The 16,493-nt window shown below is 54.6% G+C and overlaps 1 protein-coding gene across 1 annotated transcript in view; it reads left to right on the top strand.

The window, feature by feature from the left end:
- The window catches only part of GRHL3 (grainyhead like transcription factor 3), a 36,218-nt gene extending 20,570 nt beyond the window's left edge, over positions 1 to 15,648 (top strand). The window contains exons 9-16 of the mRNA XM_005544433.4: positions 1,738 to 1,896; positions 2,306 to 2,384; positions 2,504 to 2,637; positions 4,498 to 4,532; positions 6,933 to 7,021; positions 7,834 to 7,919; positions 10,437 to 10,501; positions 14,704 to 15,648. Coding sequence (XP_005544490.3) covers positions 1,738 to 1,896; positions 2,306 to 2,384; positions 2,504 to 2,637; positions 4,498 to 4,532; positions 6,933 to 7,021; positions 7,834 to 7,919; positions 10,437 to 10,501; positions 14,704 to 14,818 — 762 coding nt within the window. The 3' untranslated portion in view covers positions 14,819 to 15,648. The remainder of the gene's footprint in view (positions 1 to 1,737; positions 1,897 to 2,305; positions 2,385 to 2,503; positions 2,638 to 4,497; positions 4,533 to 6,932; positions 7,022 to 7,833; positions 7,920 to 10,436; positions 10,502 to 14,703) is intronic.
- Positions 15,649 to 16,493: the final 845 nt, after the last annotated feature.

The following is a 16,493-nucleotide window of genomic DNA, read 5'->3' as shown; positions in this document are numbered from 1 at the left end:
TGCATGTCTACAAACCGGAGAGGCCTGAGAGATGGAGCCTCTGGTGATGTTTTCATGCCACTAGTTAAGCTGTTAAGATCCTTCCAGCTTTAGTGCTTGAGCCCAGCCGCGGGCTTGCCGTGTGCTCATGGGCCTCGCTGTGTCTTAGTTTGCTGTTTAGAGAGCCGGCCTGGTGGAGAGGCCCTAGTGTGGGAGTCGGGAGCTGAGTACCTTTGGCCTGTCCCTTCTCTCCCTGGACCAGGCTTACCTCACTCACCAGGGTCAGGTCCAGCTCATCTCAGGGGCATTTCTGGCCTGGAGAGGCTGGGGAGCTAACTCCTGCCTCTCTGCCTGCCTCCAGGGATGGCCAAGCTGCCTGGAGAAGATGGAGGTACAGGAGCTCAGAAAACACAAAGGGAGCACAAAGGCAGGGATTATTATTATTCAGACAGGCACCGACTGGAGGAGAAGCTGGGGCCTCGGGTTCAGGGAGGTGGGGAGTTTCATGGGAAGGGAGAAATGGGTTTCGGTGGGGATTTTCTCACAGCCTCTTAAGCCCCCAGGCTTGGGTCTTTCTCAGGTGCGAGCTGGGCGGGGGCTGCATGAGGGCAGAGCTGGCTGAGGGGGAGGTATGTCTGGCATGTGCCTGGGGGCCTGGGCCGCACAGCCAGGGAAAGAAGGGGGTCTGCTCAGACACACCCCCTACATCCTGTTTGGGTCAGGGTCATTTCCAAAGGAAATGTTCCAAAGACCAGGGAACAGCCTGCGGTGCAGGGGCCGGGGTTCCCATGGAGCCCCGGAGAAGGACAGTCACCAGGTGATCTTGCCAGGGTTTGCCCAGCTGAGACCGACCCCAGGCGACCATCAGTTGGGCATAGGCTTTGGGATGAGACTTCCAGCTGTCCCTCCCATGGCAATAGTCACAACATATCAAGCATACATCCCCCGACAGCCTCACAAGATAGGTTTCATTATCCTCATTCTGCAGACAAGGAAACTGAGGCTCAGTGAGGTGAAAGGATTTGTCTGAAGCCACACATAGCTAGTGAGCGGCAGAGCCCAGCTTCCTGCGGCAGGTGTGGGCGGCCCCACCGCCCGGCTCACTTTGTGATGCCTCACGCCTGACTTCCTGGGGGAACAGCAGCAATTATGGCCCCGCGCAGAGCTTCTAGTTCCCCGACTGTAAGATGGGGTGGCTAGGACGCTCCCTTGCTGTGTGTGGGGTGGGATCAAATCAGCGGGCAGAACCTCTCACTAGAGGGTCCTGCTGTGGCTGGAGTGGGTGGCTGGGGTGGAGAGGGGCTGTGTCTCTGGACCAGCAGGAAAGTGGTGTCCCTGTGCTGGGGACAGGGGACTCAGCCCTTTTCCACCTCCTTGTCCTGAGTTGCAGAAAAATGAGGCTCTGGATCTTAAGCTCCTACAGGACTCTTGACATCCCCCCCAGTCTCCACCCCTTGGGCTGCCCTTGGCAGTCTAGCAGAAACTGTACCAACAGAGGTGAAGGGCCTGGGCTGTGAGTCTGGGCTCAAACCCCTGCTGCACCACACACTGCCCGTGTCACCTCGGGAAAGTTGCCCCCCGCCGAGCATCAGCTCCCCATCCGTGAAAGAGGAGTGCTGATGTTTGCCTTCTAGGGGCCCAGTGAGGCGTAAGGGTGAGCAGCAGGCACACAGAACGCTAGAAAAACAGGACCACTGTGGGACGGTGGGGCTGGCCACCTGGGCAGGCCACTTACCCAGCGGCCCCCTCTGTCTCCAGGTGTTTATTGGCGTAAACTGTCTGAGCACAGACTTTTCCTCACAAAAGGGGGTGAAGGGTGTCCCCCTGAACCTGCAGATTGATACCTATGACTGTGGCTCGGGCACTGAGCGCCTGGTACACCGTGCTGTCTGCCAGATCAAGATCTTCTGTGACAAGGTGACTGGACCGGGCAGACCCTCTGCTGGGTCCCGGGGAGGTAGAAGGGCCAAGCCCTGACCCGCGCATCCTCCTAGCCTCTCTGGGTTGTCTGTCTCTGTTTTTCTATCCCTTCTCCTCCTCCTTCTCTGTCTCCTCCTCCACCCCCACTCCTCCATCTCTCTGTCTCTCTGAGTTTCTTCTTTTCTGTCTGCCTCTCTCATGGTCTCTGCTGACCTCAGGCAAGCAGGGCCAGGCCCCACTGGCCAGGCTGGGCCAGGTAAGTGCTGGTACCTTCCCATTTCCTGGTCTTGTTCTGGAAAAAAGAAGGACCAGAAGCCTGGCCCATATTTAAGATGCAAGGCAGCAGCTGCGAAAGTAGCTAGCCCCTCCCGGGCCCTTGGTGACCCTCTCTCCTTGTCCCCTGCAGGGAGCTGAGAGGAAGATGCGCGATGACGAGCGGAAGCAGTTCCGGAGGAAGGTCAAGTGCCCTGACTCCAGTAACAGTGGTCAGTGGGGATCCAGGGCCTGGGTGGGTTGGTCTGGCGTGAAGGGGAGAAGGAGACCAGAGGTGGGAGGGACCTGAGTGGAAGGACCTGGGGGCACATGGGCTTCCTTCTCCCATCAGGCGTCAAGGGCTGCCTGCTGTCAGGCTTCAGGGGCAATGAGACGACGTACCTTCGGCCAGAGACCGACCTGGAGACGCCACCTGTGCTGTTCATCCCCAACGTGCACTTCTCCAGCCTGCAGCGTTCTGGAGGGGTGAGGCCAGGGCTGGGGTCTCGGGGAGGGGCCGAGAGAGGGTCCTGGCTCCTGGGTGGGGCCTGCCTTAGTGCAGACCAGTGGGGAGCAGCCTGCCATTCAGCCAGTTTCAAGACCTTTATTGAATCACAGGGGTTTAAACATGTATTTATGGTCCTATAGCTTCAGTGACCTATTGAACTGAAGAGAAGAATGTTATGAAGAAACAGATATCGTAACCATTAAAATGTTCATGGTTAGGGCACACAAAGAGGAGGCTTCTGATATCTGACCCCAAATTTGACTGCAGCCACATGGAATTCTCATGGCAGCACTTGGGGTGCTCACCGTGTGCCAGGTGTGGCTCTGAGTGCTTCCCAGGCATCACCTTCCTTACCCTTCTCTACAGCCCTGTGAAGTCAATAATAATGTCTCCCTGGATCCGTGGGGTAGAAATGGAGGCACAGAGAAGTTAAGAAACCTCCTGAGATTGCATAGCTAGTGAGTGGCAGAGCCAGGATCTGGACTGAGGCACCTGTTCAGAATCCACACCTTTCCCCACTAGCTGCTCCGTCTCTCAAGCAGCCGGGACTGAGTGCCTGGCAGCCAGGAGTGGGCTGGGTTCCCTGTGACAGCTGTCCTCCGAGAGACTGCACCTACCCCCTTTTCCAGGCACGGTCCCACAGCAATTCAGTGGCAGGGTCAAGACCCCAGAGCCTGTCTCCCAGTGCCCTTCCTCTGGAGAGTCTGAGCACTTCCTTCCTTTAGGGGTACAGCTCCGCACTGTTTCCTCAGGAATATTTATACAAATGGACCTCGGTGTACAAGGCATGTTTAGTGTATTGACTTAGGACAGTGAGGTAGACAGTGGCGCTGAGAAGAGCAGCCAGTGCTGACAGAGCTTGGCACAGGCGCAGAGCACTGCCTGTGTCCCTCCTCTCTCTGCCGCCTTGGGAGCAGCACTGTGACCCCACAGCACAGGCGGCTGTGTGAACCTGTTCTCTCTTGACTCTCCTCACTCTCTCACCAACTAGAGGCCCTAAGTAAGGAGATGACCACTCAGGGTGAAGGCCCCTGTGGCTAGGTTGACAGTCAACCTGTGGGGGATGAGGGCAGGCCAGTTTCCACACCTGTGAGCCTGGGAGAGGGGAAGCCCAGGGCAACAGCCAACAGAGAGCCTGAGTTTGAACCCCGACTCCTCCTCCTGCCGTGTGTGTCATCTCTAGAGGCTCTCTGCTCTCTCTAGGCCTCAGCTTCTTACCTCACAAGACTGGGTAATGCCTGCCCCAGACCGACAGTGCCAGGTACACTGTAGGGTCCAAGAAGAGGGCCTGTGGCCAGGCTTAGTGGCACACACCTGTAATCCTAGCTACTTGGGAGGCTGAGGCGGCAGGATTGCTTCAGCCCAGGAGGTCGAGGCTGCAGCGAGCTGTGATGGTGGGACTGCGCTCCAGCCTGGAAGACTTCCCTCCAGCAAAAAAAACAAAAAACAAAAAAAAACCCCTCTTCCCATCGCCCCCTTGGCCCTCAGCTCCAACTGCCTAGATACTGGCCACAGGACCATCTGCAATTTCCGGCCCTTCTGGGCGTGCTGGGGCCCAGGTGGGGCTCAGGGCGGCTCTGCTCTGACAACACAGCTTTAGCACCTCCTGTGTGTTCACTGAGTCCCTGACCCGTCCAGCTTGGGCTGGGTGATTCCTTTTCACTCAACATCTCAGGTCACCTAAGGGCACTTGTCTGAGCAGAATGGGCTAGAAAGGCATTGTAACAGTATTCTCCCCACCTCCCACCAAAAATATTCCTCCCAGAGAGCCTCCAGCAGCCAGGGGCCCCTCTCATCTTCTGTGTGTGATGGAAAATGTCTTTTTCGCTTCATTGCAGGCAGCCCCCTCGGCAGGACCCAGCAGCTCCAACAGGTATGGAGAGCAGCAACCACACACCTCCCTCCACACTTGTGTCCCCTCCACACCTGTGCCCCCTCCACACCTGTGCCCCCTCCACACCTGTGCCCCCTCCACACCGGTGCCCCCTCCACACCGGTGTCCCCTCCACACCGGTGTCCCCTCCACACCTGTGCCCCCTCCACACCTGTGTCCCCTCCACACCTGTGCCCCCTCCACACCTGTGCCCCCTCCACACCTGTGCCCTTCCACACCTGTGCCCTTCCACACCTGTGACCCTTCCACACCTGTGCCCCCTCCACACCTGTGCCCTTCCACACCTGTGCCCCCTCCACACCTGGGCCGTTCCACACCTGTGCCCCCTCCACACCTGGGCCCTTCCACACCTGTGCCCCCTCCACACCTGGGCCCTTCCACACCTGTGCCCCCTCCACACCTGTGCCCTTCCACACCTGTGCCCCCTCCACACCTGTGCCCTTCCACACCTGTGCCCCTCCACACCTGTGCCCCCTCCACACCTGCGCCCTTCCAAACCTGTGTCCCCTCCACACCTGTGCCCTTCCACACCTGTGCCCTTCCACACCTGTGTCCCCTCCACACCTGTGCCCCCTCCACACCTGTGTCCCCTCCACACCTGTGTCCCCTCCACACCTGTGCCCCCTCCACACCTGTGCCCTTCCACACCTGTGTCCCCTCCACACCTGTGCCCCCTCCACACCTGTGTCCCCTCCACACCTGTGCCCTTCCACACCTGTGCCCCCTCCACACCTGTGCCCTTCCACACCTGTGCCCTTCCACACCTGTGTCCCCTCCACACCTGTGCCCCCTCCACACCTGTGTCCCCTCCACACCTGTGTCCCCTCCACACTTGTGCCCCCTCCACACCTGTGTCCCCTCCACACCTGTGCCCTTCCACACCTGTGCCCCCTCCACACCTGTGCCCTTCCACACCTGTGTCCCCTCCACACCTGTGTCCCCTCCACACCTGTGCCCTTCCACACCTGTGTCCCCTCCACACCTGTGCCCCCTCCACACCTGTGTCCCCTCCACACCTGTGCCCTTCCACACCTGTGCCCCCTCCACACCTGTGCCCTTCCACACCTGTGCCCTTCCACACCTGTGTCCCCTCCACACCTGTGCCCCCTCCACACCTGTGTCCCCTCCACACCTGTGCCCTTCCACACCTGTGTCCCCTCCACACCTGTGTCCCCTCCACACCTGTGCCCCCTCCACACCTGTGCCCTCTGTACCATGCCCATTGCCCCTAGCCTACTTTTCTCCCTGTTCCTTGTACGCTAGGGCGTGGGGCCAGAGGAGGAAGCCACAGGCTTCCTACCCCAGCTCCCAAGCTAGATCCTTGCTCCTTTCTCACTGAAACTGCCTGGGTTTTTATGGGTTTGTTTTATGTGAAAAGTTGGCGAATCTCTGGCGAGACACCCGCTTGTAAAAAAGGGAAAGGAAAAGAGTCTGTGGCGGTGCAGATTCAGAGAGAAGAGGGAAGCTGTGCTGGAGGCTTAGGGGATGAAAACCCGCCATCTCCTTCCCCAACACACACCCACTGGGGGGCCTAGCTGGGGCCTAGGAAGGGCCTTCGTGTCCTTCCTTCTGTCAGCCACAAACTTAGTGCCCTGAGCAGTCCCTTCCCCTCTCTGAGCCTCAGCCTACACATTTGTCAGATGAGGAAAACAGCCTTGAGAGGGTGAGGAGGGTGGCGTGGATATGGAATCTTCGTAAGTGGGAAAGCGCTTTATGAAGATCATTTGTTGTTATGATCAGTTTCTTCCCTATGAACAAAATGTACTTTTTAGATGGTGCTTTCACCCCAAATTGTGTCACCTGTCACCTCACAACAGCCTAAGAGTTAGGCAAGCAGGGTTATTGCCCTACTTTATGGATGAGGAAACTGAGGCTCAGAGAAGTGAAGTGCCTTCTAGTCACACAGCTGTTAAGTCACGGCAGCAGGACTGGCACCCAAGTCTGTCTTATTCCAAAGCCCACAGTCCTTCCATCCCCACTGCCTCACATCTGACCTGAATTCTTTTAAAAAGGAACGATGATGATGATGACGATGAGTCCACATTTATTGAGGCCCTACTGTGCATCGCAGTGTTCTAAGAGCAGTGTGCATGGTCTCCTGTGGCCTCACACCACTCTATGAAGTATTGCTATCATTGCTTTCTCATCACCCCATTTTATAGATGCACCCAGGTCACACAGCTAGTGCGTGGCAGGGCTGGGATTTGAACCCAGGCAGTCCAACTCCAGACCTGCTGCTTTATCCCCACTGTCCCTCTCCTTTGTGTCCACCCTTGTGTTTTCTTCCCCATTTCTAGGGCCCCTGGAGGCCCAGCAGTGTCTTTCAGCCTCTAGGGGCCCCCGAGTTCCTCACAAGCTCCCCCACTACCATCCCCACAGGCTGCCTCTGAAGCGTACCTGCTCGCCCTTCACTGAGGAGTTTGAGCCTCTGCCCTCCAAGCAGGCCAAGGAAGACGACCTTCAGAGAGGTGACCGCCCGCCCTCCACATTTACTCACCGAGCCCACCCCAGCTTCCCCCTCCCTCATGGCGTCCTGGAGAGGGCACGAGGAGCTGCCTTACCCCTTGGAGCTAGGTTTAGGTCAAGACTTGGGGGTGGGGGTAAGGAGGGCACCTCAGGCCTCTTGGAGAGACCACCACAGGACTGGTGGCTTCTGTCTCCTGAACTCGTGTGGACGTGGGCACCCTGGGCAGCTGGCATAGTCAACAGGCTCAGTATGCTGGGCGGGCCCCCCTCCCCCACTTTTTCTAATGGGGAGTGGGAGAAGGGTGGGGTTTTGATGTCTGGCTTTCTGGCTTTGACCCTCTAAATCTGTGACTTCTCGGGGTAGGGAACAAGCCCAAACCTCTGGAGGCTGTAGCTGACCGTCAGAAAGCAACCAACTGGCAGCTAAGCTCAAAAGCTTCCAGCAGCCGTGAATCGAGCTATGCGCGGCAGCTCGTGTTTCCAGACACCGCCATCAATTCCCACAGTGACTCTACGAAACAGCGGACAGAGCCTCCATTTTATAAACAAATACAATGAGACTCCGTGATGTTAACATCACGTTTGCAAGGTCACCTGGCTGGCAGGTAGTAGAGCAGGGTCCAGACACCCTCACATCAGCACAGCTTAAGAAGATACATGGGAATCTGCAGAGCTGGCCGAAGGGCGTCCCAGCTGGGCACAGCCCCTCAGCAGAAGTCAGTCTTCAAGTAACGTTTTCAGATTCCGCAGCCCCTGACATGATCCTGTTCACATTCTCTTCCTTGCACTCCTCAAGCTGCCCCTTTCTTTTCAGTTCTGTTGTATGTGCGGAGGGAGACTGAGGAGGTGTTTGACGCCCTCATGTTGAAGACCCCAGACCTGAAGGGGCTGAGGAATGCGGTAAGCTGCCTGTGGACCCCGCCCACCATGGCAGACCCCCTCTAGGCTCCTGTCCCCACTCCTCACCATGCAGTTCTGATTTCCCACAGGAGGGAACCTTGGCTTGTCGGTGGCCTACCCGTCCCACCCCATTCAGGGGGCCTGAGGGGCCCTGCCGGCGGGGGTGTGCCTCCGTGATGTTATCTCCCAGTCAGAACCCTGACTGCACCCTGGGAATCGCACACACCATAAATCCTCCTTAATCTGATGGCTGCTGTCTGACAGGCCAGGGTTTTTTGTTGGCTTTGTAAACCTGTTTCTGTTTTAATGGGAATGGAACCCAAAAAGGCCAGGCCCCAGAGAGGCTCTCTTTCTTTCCCAGGGGGCCTCATTCCGCCTGCTTGTGGCTGGCTGGGGGCCACTGGCTGGGGTGGCTGAAGGCAACGTCTGTGCAAGGAGACCTTCCCCAGCCCCCTAAACCACCAGAGAGCGGGCAGAACAGCCCAGTCCTGAGTAAAACCCATAGCCAGCTTTGTGGCTCCACCAAAAACTAAGCAAACAGCCTCTACCAGGGCCAGCTGTGTCTGAAGGTAAAACCACTCAGAAAAGCCAGATGGTGTCAAGATTTCAGGCTGGCAGAGTGAAAATGGCATCAAATAGTAACACTAGCTGACCTTTATTGAAGGCCCACTATGTGCCAGGCAGTTGGTCCGACCTTTATTGAAGACCTACTATGTGCCAGGCAGCTGGTCAGACATGCCGCCTGTGCTGGCTCATCATGTGCCCTTAACAACCCTGAAAAGTGGGTACTATTTGTATCTCCTCATTTCCTGAGGATACAGCCTCCGAGAGGTCGGGTGACTTGCCAGGGTTCCTCAGCTCCAGGTGACAGAGCCGGGATGCCAGCCCAGGCTCTCCTCACACTGCTCGGCTGCGTGCTCTTTACACATCGTCAGCCCTGCTTGGCATCAGCCCCAGGAAGTTGGGCTCACAAAGACCATTAATGTCACCTAAATATGGACTCAGAGGCTTTGGACAATACCTTAAAGGGTCAGCTCCCCATCTAGTGCCTGCGCTCCCTGTCTCCAGCAGCGCTTCCAAGCTGGTGCCCACTTCTGACCTGTGTACTTCTAGGAATGGAGAGTTCACTACCTGGGGGGCAGCCATGGTGTCTTTGTCCAATTTGTCCAATTTGGGGTGAGACAGTTCCTGAGTTCTTCCTTAGACTGACTTGAGATCTTCTTCCTGGTAGCTTTCAGTCACATCATCATGAAAAGAAATAGTAGTCTAAGAACTTTTCTTGCCAGGAGGAGTCTCTGTTAGGGCAGAGAATAACTGAGGAGTTGAACCCGATCCTGTTTCTAAAATGCCAGAGAGGATGACCTCTACCTGAAACCCAGGACCTGAGGTTTGCTGCAGCTTCTAGGCAGCTGGTACTAATCCACACCGATGTCTTACAGAGCTGTTACCCTGGCACAGGCACTGGGCTGAGCCCTTTACGTATTTGTCTCAGTTCATGTGCAGAACTGCCCTGTGTGTACATCCTATTACTATGCCCATTTTATAAGTGAGGAGACCGAGGCTCAGAGAAGTAAGAGTGACCCGTCCAATGTTCTGCATGTTCAGGTGGCTCAGCTGGGACCAGACTGGATCTGCCTGCCCCAGAGGAATCTTCAGAAGCTCTGGGGAGACAGGCTGACGCTGGCTCTGTCATCTCAGGCAGGTCACTCAACAAGCCTCTGACCCATAGTCTCCTCATGCAGGGAACTAAGTTCCAACATTTTCAAATGTGATGGAGTCAGTTAACCTGGGGTCTAGGCCTTGGGTGCGTGGCTTATCCTGTTTGAGCTCCGCATGCTCGCCCATCAAATGGGGTTAATAATTCCGGCCTAGACGGGGCAGATGTCTGGGCTTTCCCCTGTCACAGCAGGGCAAGAAGCATCCTCATTGCTCTGCTTCTAAAAAAAAACGACACTGACCGCTTATTCAGGTCTCAGTACGCGCCAGGAGCTGTCCTAAGTGTTTAATGTGGATCAATCCACTTCATTCTTCCAGCAACCCTCTGAGGTGGGCACTGTTTCTGTGTCCACAGGTAGCTTGCACGAGGCCGGCCAGCTGGTACCTGGGTGCACCCGCAGCACTAGGACAGTTTCAGTGTCTGATGGACCAGTTCAGGGCAGTGATAGATGCTCTTCAGGTTATTTTTCAGCCACTAAAAATGCTGCTTGACAACTGTTTGTTGTGATATAGGAAGGCTTGTAATAGGATGATAAGTAAAAAGATATATAAAACCAGGTGGAGCCTAGAAACATTTATACACATAATCGTACACATGAAGAAAAGATGGGAAGACACATACTCAGTGTCTGTCTCTGAGAAACAGGATTATAGATGGTTGTAATTTTCTTCTTCATATTTGTCCACAATATGCATATATTTTACTTTTGTAATCAGGAAGTAAAAAAAGTGATGGCATAAAAGACTTGTCTAAATCTAGCGTGGGCAGCAGGCAATGAATCACCTATCTTTTCCTTCCAGATCTCTGAGAAGTATGGGTTCCCTGAAGAGAACATTTACAAAGTCTACAAGAAATGCAAGCGAGGGTGAGTGCCTAGTTCACCCTCCCCCAGCTTGTTGCTCAGTGCTGAGCAATGTTTGTACTTGGCCTTTGTGAAGGGGCTGAGGGGCTGTGGAGTTGGGGTGGACAGCCCCCCAGCCAGGCCAGGGCCACTGGTCACCTCTCCATCTGCAGAGACAAGACATGGGTCACAATTGGGAAGGATGGGAGTGGGAGACAAGTGGAAGTGTCTTTACATATGATCTGCTGTGTGGGGTGGAGAGAGAAGTGGAGGGTCATGTGTCAGAAGACCCAGGTTCAAGGCCACTGGGAAATCAAGCCATTTGATTATAATGATTATAGTGACCACCATCCACTTGACCACTCACTATGTGTCAGACACTAGGCTGAACACACCCCACTTAACCCTCACAGCCACACTAAGAGTCCTTATTTGACAGATAAGGAAACTGAGGCTCAGAGGTAATAAGCAGTGTTCAGGGGCAGGAGAAGTGGATCAAAGGCATGAGGCAGGCAGGCCCAACAAAGTTGCTACTAACAGAGCCGTAGGCAGGAAGGGAGTGGCTGGCGATGAGTCTGGAAAAGGAATTGTGATTGGGAGTCATTTTGAGGGAATCCAGCCAGGGATGCTTCACAGGCCTCCTCCACCTTTGCTAGCCAGACTAGGCCAAGAGTAAAGCTGTACCCTCTAGGGGCAGGCAGTGCCTGGCTGCCTACCGTGGGCTCCTGAGGACCACAGTACCTTTGTTGTCTGCTCAGAAGATCCCTTGGGAAAGAGAGGTAGGGTCACATGGTAACTGTCCTCCAGACATCTGTCCCCTGGTCAGAGTCAGTGAGCCTGGCCTCTGCAGCCCTTCCTGAGTAGGTGACTTCACCAGCCTGGCATAGGGCCCCCAGACAGTGAGGAATTGTCACTGCTATTGCCAGCCCAGAGGCCCCGGAACCAGAGCCCTGGGAAATGCACTCCCAGCCCCTCTGCGCATAGCTCCAATCTGATCCTCTTGCTGTGGACAGTCTAACTCCAGCAACATTTGCTAGTAGCCCCTCGGAGGTGCTCAGCCGCTTGCCCTGTGGCTATTGCATGTGGATCTTCCTTTTTAGAAGACTCTGCAAAGTGAGGCAGGTTTTATACTCAAGCTGAGTCCCCATCTCATCAGGCCTAGAGGCCTGGCCGCCTTCCTCACAGGCCCAGCCCTGCCTGCCTTCCTCCTCCTTGGTTCCTACCTAGCCTTCCACAGAAGGCTGAGCGTGGGGCAAAGTGTCCATCCCTGTAGCCCCTGGGAAGGGTTTTTTTTTTGCTTTTAGTCGCATACATGTCTAGTTTTTTGTGTGTCTTTTTTTCCAAGTTTCGGTTTCCAACTGAGTCTCACATGCTCTGTAGAGTGAAATCCACCTCATGGCGAAGGGCAGGCTCTGCTTTGCCCAGACAAGCCCAGCCGCACTCTCCCTTCAGCACCGGTGCCCACGCCCCCTGGCTCCAGCCCCACCTGTGGCAGGCCTCCCTTACCAATCCCACTCCAGGCCAGGCTGTGTGATTGCGTGGGGGGGTGGGGGTGGGAGGGTGGGGTGTGCATAAAGGATGTTCCCCAGCCCCACTGACTGAGTTGCCAGAGGCTTCCCCTTAAGCCCCAGCCAGCTATTGAAATCATAATTCTAAAACCTCCCATTCATGGGGCATTTCCTACACACCAGGCACTGGGCTGCATCCCTCCCGAGCACCACTCACAGACCCTTTGAGCTGGGTATGATTATCTCCGTTTGTATGTATGGGGAAACTGAAGTCTGCAGTAGTTACAAGGTCATGAGTTAGGAACTGGCAGAAGCATCCCCGATTTCTAAAGCCTGTACAGTCATCCACTGTGTTATCCTGCCTCCTGCTTGTTCCTCTAACCGCTAAGCAATGTGCAAATAAAGGATGCAGCCAGGCTGCTCAGTTTATTTGTCCAGCACCATAGCCCAGGGCATCACTCAGCAGCCTTCAGAGGCACCCCACACACCCCCATGGCCATGAAAACCTCAGCCCCAGGACTGTCTGAAATGTCTGAATGACAGTGTTCCCCAAAATACCTCTTAGGAGAGTCCAGGCTCATCTTCTGCCTCCCTCCAAGTCCTCATGTGAGAAACAGGAAATTCTGATCAAAGGCCTGGTTTATTTTCATGAAACCCTCCCGAAAGTCCTCTGGATGAAGGTGGATAGAATCAGCTTTACAGGCACCACAAAGTGCTGGAAAGATGAACAAATACATTGTTTTTGCTGGCAGCTGGCCAGGGGTTTAATGTGACCCCGGACTGAAGACAGCTAGAAGGTGGAAAATAATAAGAGGCCCACATTTGGTGACAGTTGTTCTGCCTCTCAGGGGCCTGTTGTCACTGACTTATGAGAGGAGGGGTCTGTGAGCCCATCTGGAAACCCTCTTGTGCAGGTGTGAGCAGGTGTGAGCTTGGCAGGTGTGAGCAGGTGTGAGTTCAGCGTGCTGGGAGGCCCTGCTGGGGAGTGGGAGGGATCCAGCCTTCCAGCTGGTGCACATCAGGTACTTCACAGCGCCTGGCACCTAGAAGCACCCAATAAATGGCAAACAAAAGCACCCTGATTTTGACAAAGCGCCCTCCCCTCTGCCCAGTTCTGGTCTCCCCTGGTCTGTTTCCGACCTCCAGTGCCCAGACAAAGAGCCCTCTGTGAAATGAAGGAACTCCAGGCAGGACCCAAGAAAGGGGAGCCTGTGATTACACACTGGCAGTCAGCACTCAAACCACTGAGAGCACAAGCCTGGATCTCCTTCCTGAAAGTGGCAGGGAGAGAAAACTGGATGTGGGCCATGCCTTCGGGTCGGGGGTCCTCATGCCTGCCGCTCCTGCGCCACTTCAAAGAACTCTCCCGTAGCCCTGGATTTTGCCCTCCTTCTATCCACTGCTTCCGAACTTGTACTTATAGGGCTTTGTTTCCTTCTAAAAATGATACAGTAGAAAGAGACAGAGGTTCAAATCCCAGCCCTTCCATCTAGGAAATGTGTGACCTTAGACAAATAACTGTTTCTTTGAACCTCAGCTTCCCCATCTATGAACTGGGGTAATATAAGTATTCATCCTCCCAGTCCCTACTAGATTCAAAACTCCTGGAAGGCAGGAACTAGGTCTAATTCATCTCCCTATGGTCCTTGTTTTTGAGCAAGGCCCTGCACATGGAAAGGCCTCAGTGAATATAGGGGTGAATGGGAAGATGAAGGCCAGGTGGGCAGGTGGATGGAGGATGGTGGATGGGTGAGTGTGTGGGTAGATGGTGCATGAGTGGGTGGATGGGTGCGTAGTAGAGGGTAGATGGGGATGTGAGTGGGTGGGTGCATGGTAGATGGAGGTGTGTATGGGTGGGTAGATGGTAGGTGGGGCTGTGGTTGGGTGGGTGGATGATGGATAGGGGCTATATGTGAATGGATGGTGGATGGTGAATGTGTGGGTGGATATAGCCAACTCCATTACATGCTCAGAAGACAGCAGGGAAGGGGCAAAGAGAAGATTGATGTGATCAGCTCAAGTCACATCTTGGTGGGTCCTTCATCAGGAGCAGCTCCTAGAGGGCTGCTCTTTGGCATAAACAATGGCTCTGACTCCCTGCAGGGGCCCACAGCCATGAAGGTTCTGTCTCTCTCAGGTTGACCCAGGTCCTTCCCTGGAGAATATGGGGAGAGAGTGGGCCTAGCCCCTCAAGTCTATTGGACAATCCTCCTGAGATTTCAGCTTCCTGGGAATGGAACTGGGAGGGGCTTGTGTGGCAGCTGCCTCAGGCTCAAGCAGGCATGGCTGAGTGACACATCTAGGCCTCTTGTTGAACCCAAACCACCACCCCTCCTGGACTTGAACTCACACTTCATGTCTGAGTCCTCAATATGGTGACTAAGGGAGCACTGCATCCCCCCCAGATCTACATACTAGTTGCTTGAGTGTCCATCCTCGGGTGCACCAGGACAGAGGCAATCCGGCGCAATAGCTGTGATCGTGGGGGCCAGCAGGCCTGGGTTGAGTTGTGGCTCGGCCACTGGGCATTGTGCAGTAAAGGAGACTGTGACTCCCCGACCTTGCGGGGTTGTTGTGAGGATCAGAGGGAAAGTTTGTGAGGTGCCTAAAATGTGGCAGGTACCCACTGGGTATGACCCGTCACTCATCCTGGTCTCTCAGAAGGCCTGAAAACAGGGCGCCTGCTGTGTTCCAACCACATCCCCTCTTCCCTTCCAGAATCTTAGTCAACATGGACAACAACATCATTCAGCATTACAGCAACCACGTCGCCTTCCTGCTGGACATGGGGGAGCTGGATGGCAAAATTCAGATCATCCTTAAGGAGCTGTAAGGCCTCTCGAGCATCCAAACCCTCGCGACCTGCAAGGGGCCAGCAGGGACGTGGCCCCACGCCACACACAACCTCTCCACATGCCTCAGCGCTGTTACTTGAATGCCTTCCCTGAGGGAGGAAGCCCTTGAGTCACAGACCCATAGACCTCAGGGCCAGGGAGAGACCTGGCGGATTCCCTGGCCTGAACCCCCATGGCATGCTTGAATCTGCTCCCTGAACTTCCTGCCAGTGCCTCCCCGTAGCCCAAAACAATGTCACCGTGGTTACCACCTACCCAGAAGACTGTTCCCTCCTCCCAAGACCCTTGTCTGCAGTGGCGCTCCTGCAGGCTGCCCGTTAACATGGTGGCGGCACACGCTCCCTCCCGCAGCATCACGCCAGCTGGTGCGACCCCCACTCTCCGTCTTCCTTCAACTTCAGACAAAGGGTTTCTCACCCTTTGGTCAGTTAACTTGAAAACTCTTGATTTTCAGTGCAAATGACTTTTAAAAGACACTATAGTGGAGTCTCTTTCCCAGACTTCCTCAACGCAAGATGTAAATAGCACCAACGATTGACTGGACAAAGTGACCGCTGTGTGAAACTACTGCCTTGCCACTTACTGTTGTATACATTTCTTATTTACGATTTTCATTTATGTTATCTATATATATATAAATATATTGTACATATATGCAACATTTTATATTTTTCATGGATATGTTTTTATCATTTCAAAAAATGTGTATTTCATATTTCTTGGGCTGTTTTTTAGCTGTTATTCAGTGATGCGTTTTGTATACTCACGTGGTATTTAGTAATAAAATCTACCTATGTATTACGTCACATTACTTCACATGCTGCACTCGTTCTTTTTGGGAGAGTCTGTTGGGAAGAGAGGGCCACAGTGGTCGGGGTCTTGCTCCTCTGTCTCCCTTCGCTCTGGCTCTGTGCTGACAGCGGGTTGTCCTGGACTTGAAGGATGCTGGGACGTGCAGGGCACCAGTGGAGCAGAGGTGCCGCCTCTGGAAGGCAGCAGATTCCTGATGCCCAGATGTTTGTCTTTGACTGTTACAACCTCAGGATCATTGACTCTGAAGAGAAAGTCCTGGGAAGGGTGCAGAATGAGCTTGAAGAGGACCTCACAGCTGGGGCCAGCAGGCAGCACCCAAGGCTGGGAGCCACATGACCTGAGTCTTGTGCCAGCTCTGCCCCTATTCCCTAGGCCAAGCCACTTTCCCCGGAGCCAGCTCCTACAGCTCACAGAAGCAATCGCACGCGTCTCGTCCCAACTCTGCAGCAGTGTGGTCGTGCTGGCACACTGAAATCAGCCATGGTGACAGTCAGAAACTGACAAATGCTACAAGTCAAGGCCTTTATTTTCCTTAGAGAACAAATCACAGATTCAGGCTTGCTTTCTTTTCATTTATCTTTTTTTTTTTTTTTTTCCTTGAGATGAAGTCTTACTCTATCACCCAGGCTGGAGTGCAGTGGCATGATCTTCGCTCACTGCAACCTCCGCCTCCCGGGTTCAAGCGATTTCTCCTGCCTCAGCTTCCCGAGTAGCTGGGACTAGAGGTGCCCACCACCATGCTTGGCTAATTTTTGTATTTTTAGTAGAGACGGTGTTTCACCATATTGGCCAGGCTGGTCTCGAACTCCTGACCTTGTAATCCACCCCCCCGCCCCCCCT

Source organism: Macaca fascicularis, chromosome 1, assembly GCF_037993035.2.
Source record: "Macaca fascicularis isolate 582-1 chromosome 1, T2T-MFA8v1.1".
NCBI classification, from domain to species: domain Eukaryota; kingdom Metazoa; phylum Chordata; class Mammalia; order Primates; family Cercopithecidae; genus Macaca; species Macaca fascicularis.
This window is presented reverse-complemented; position numbering and strand designations above follow the sequence as displayed.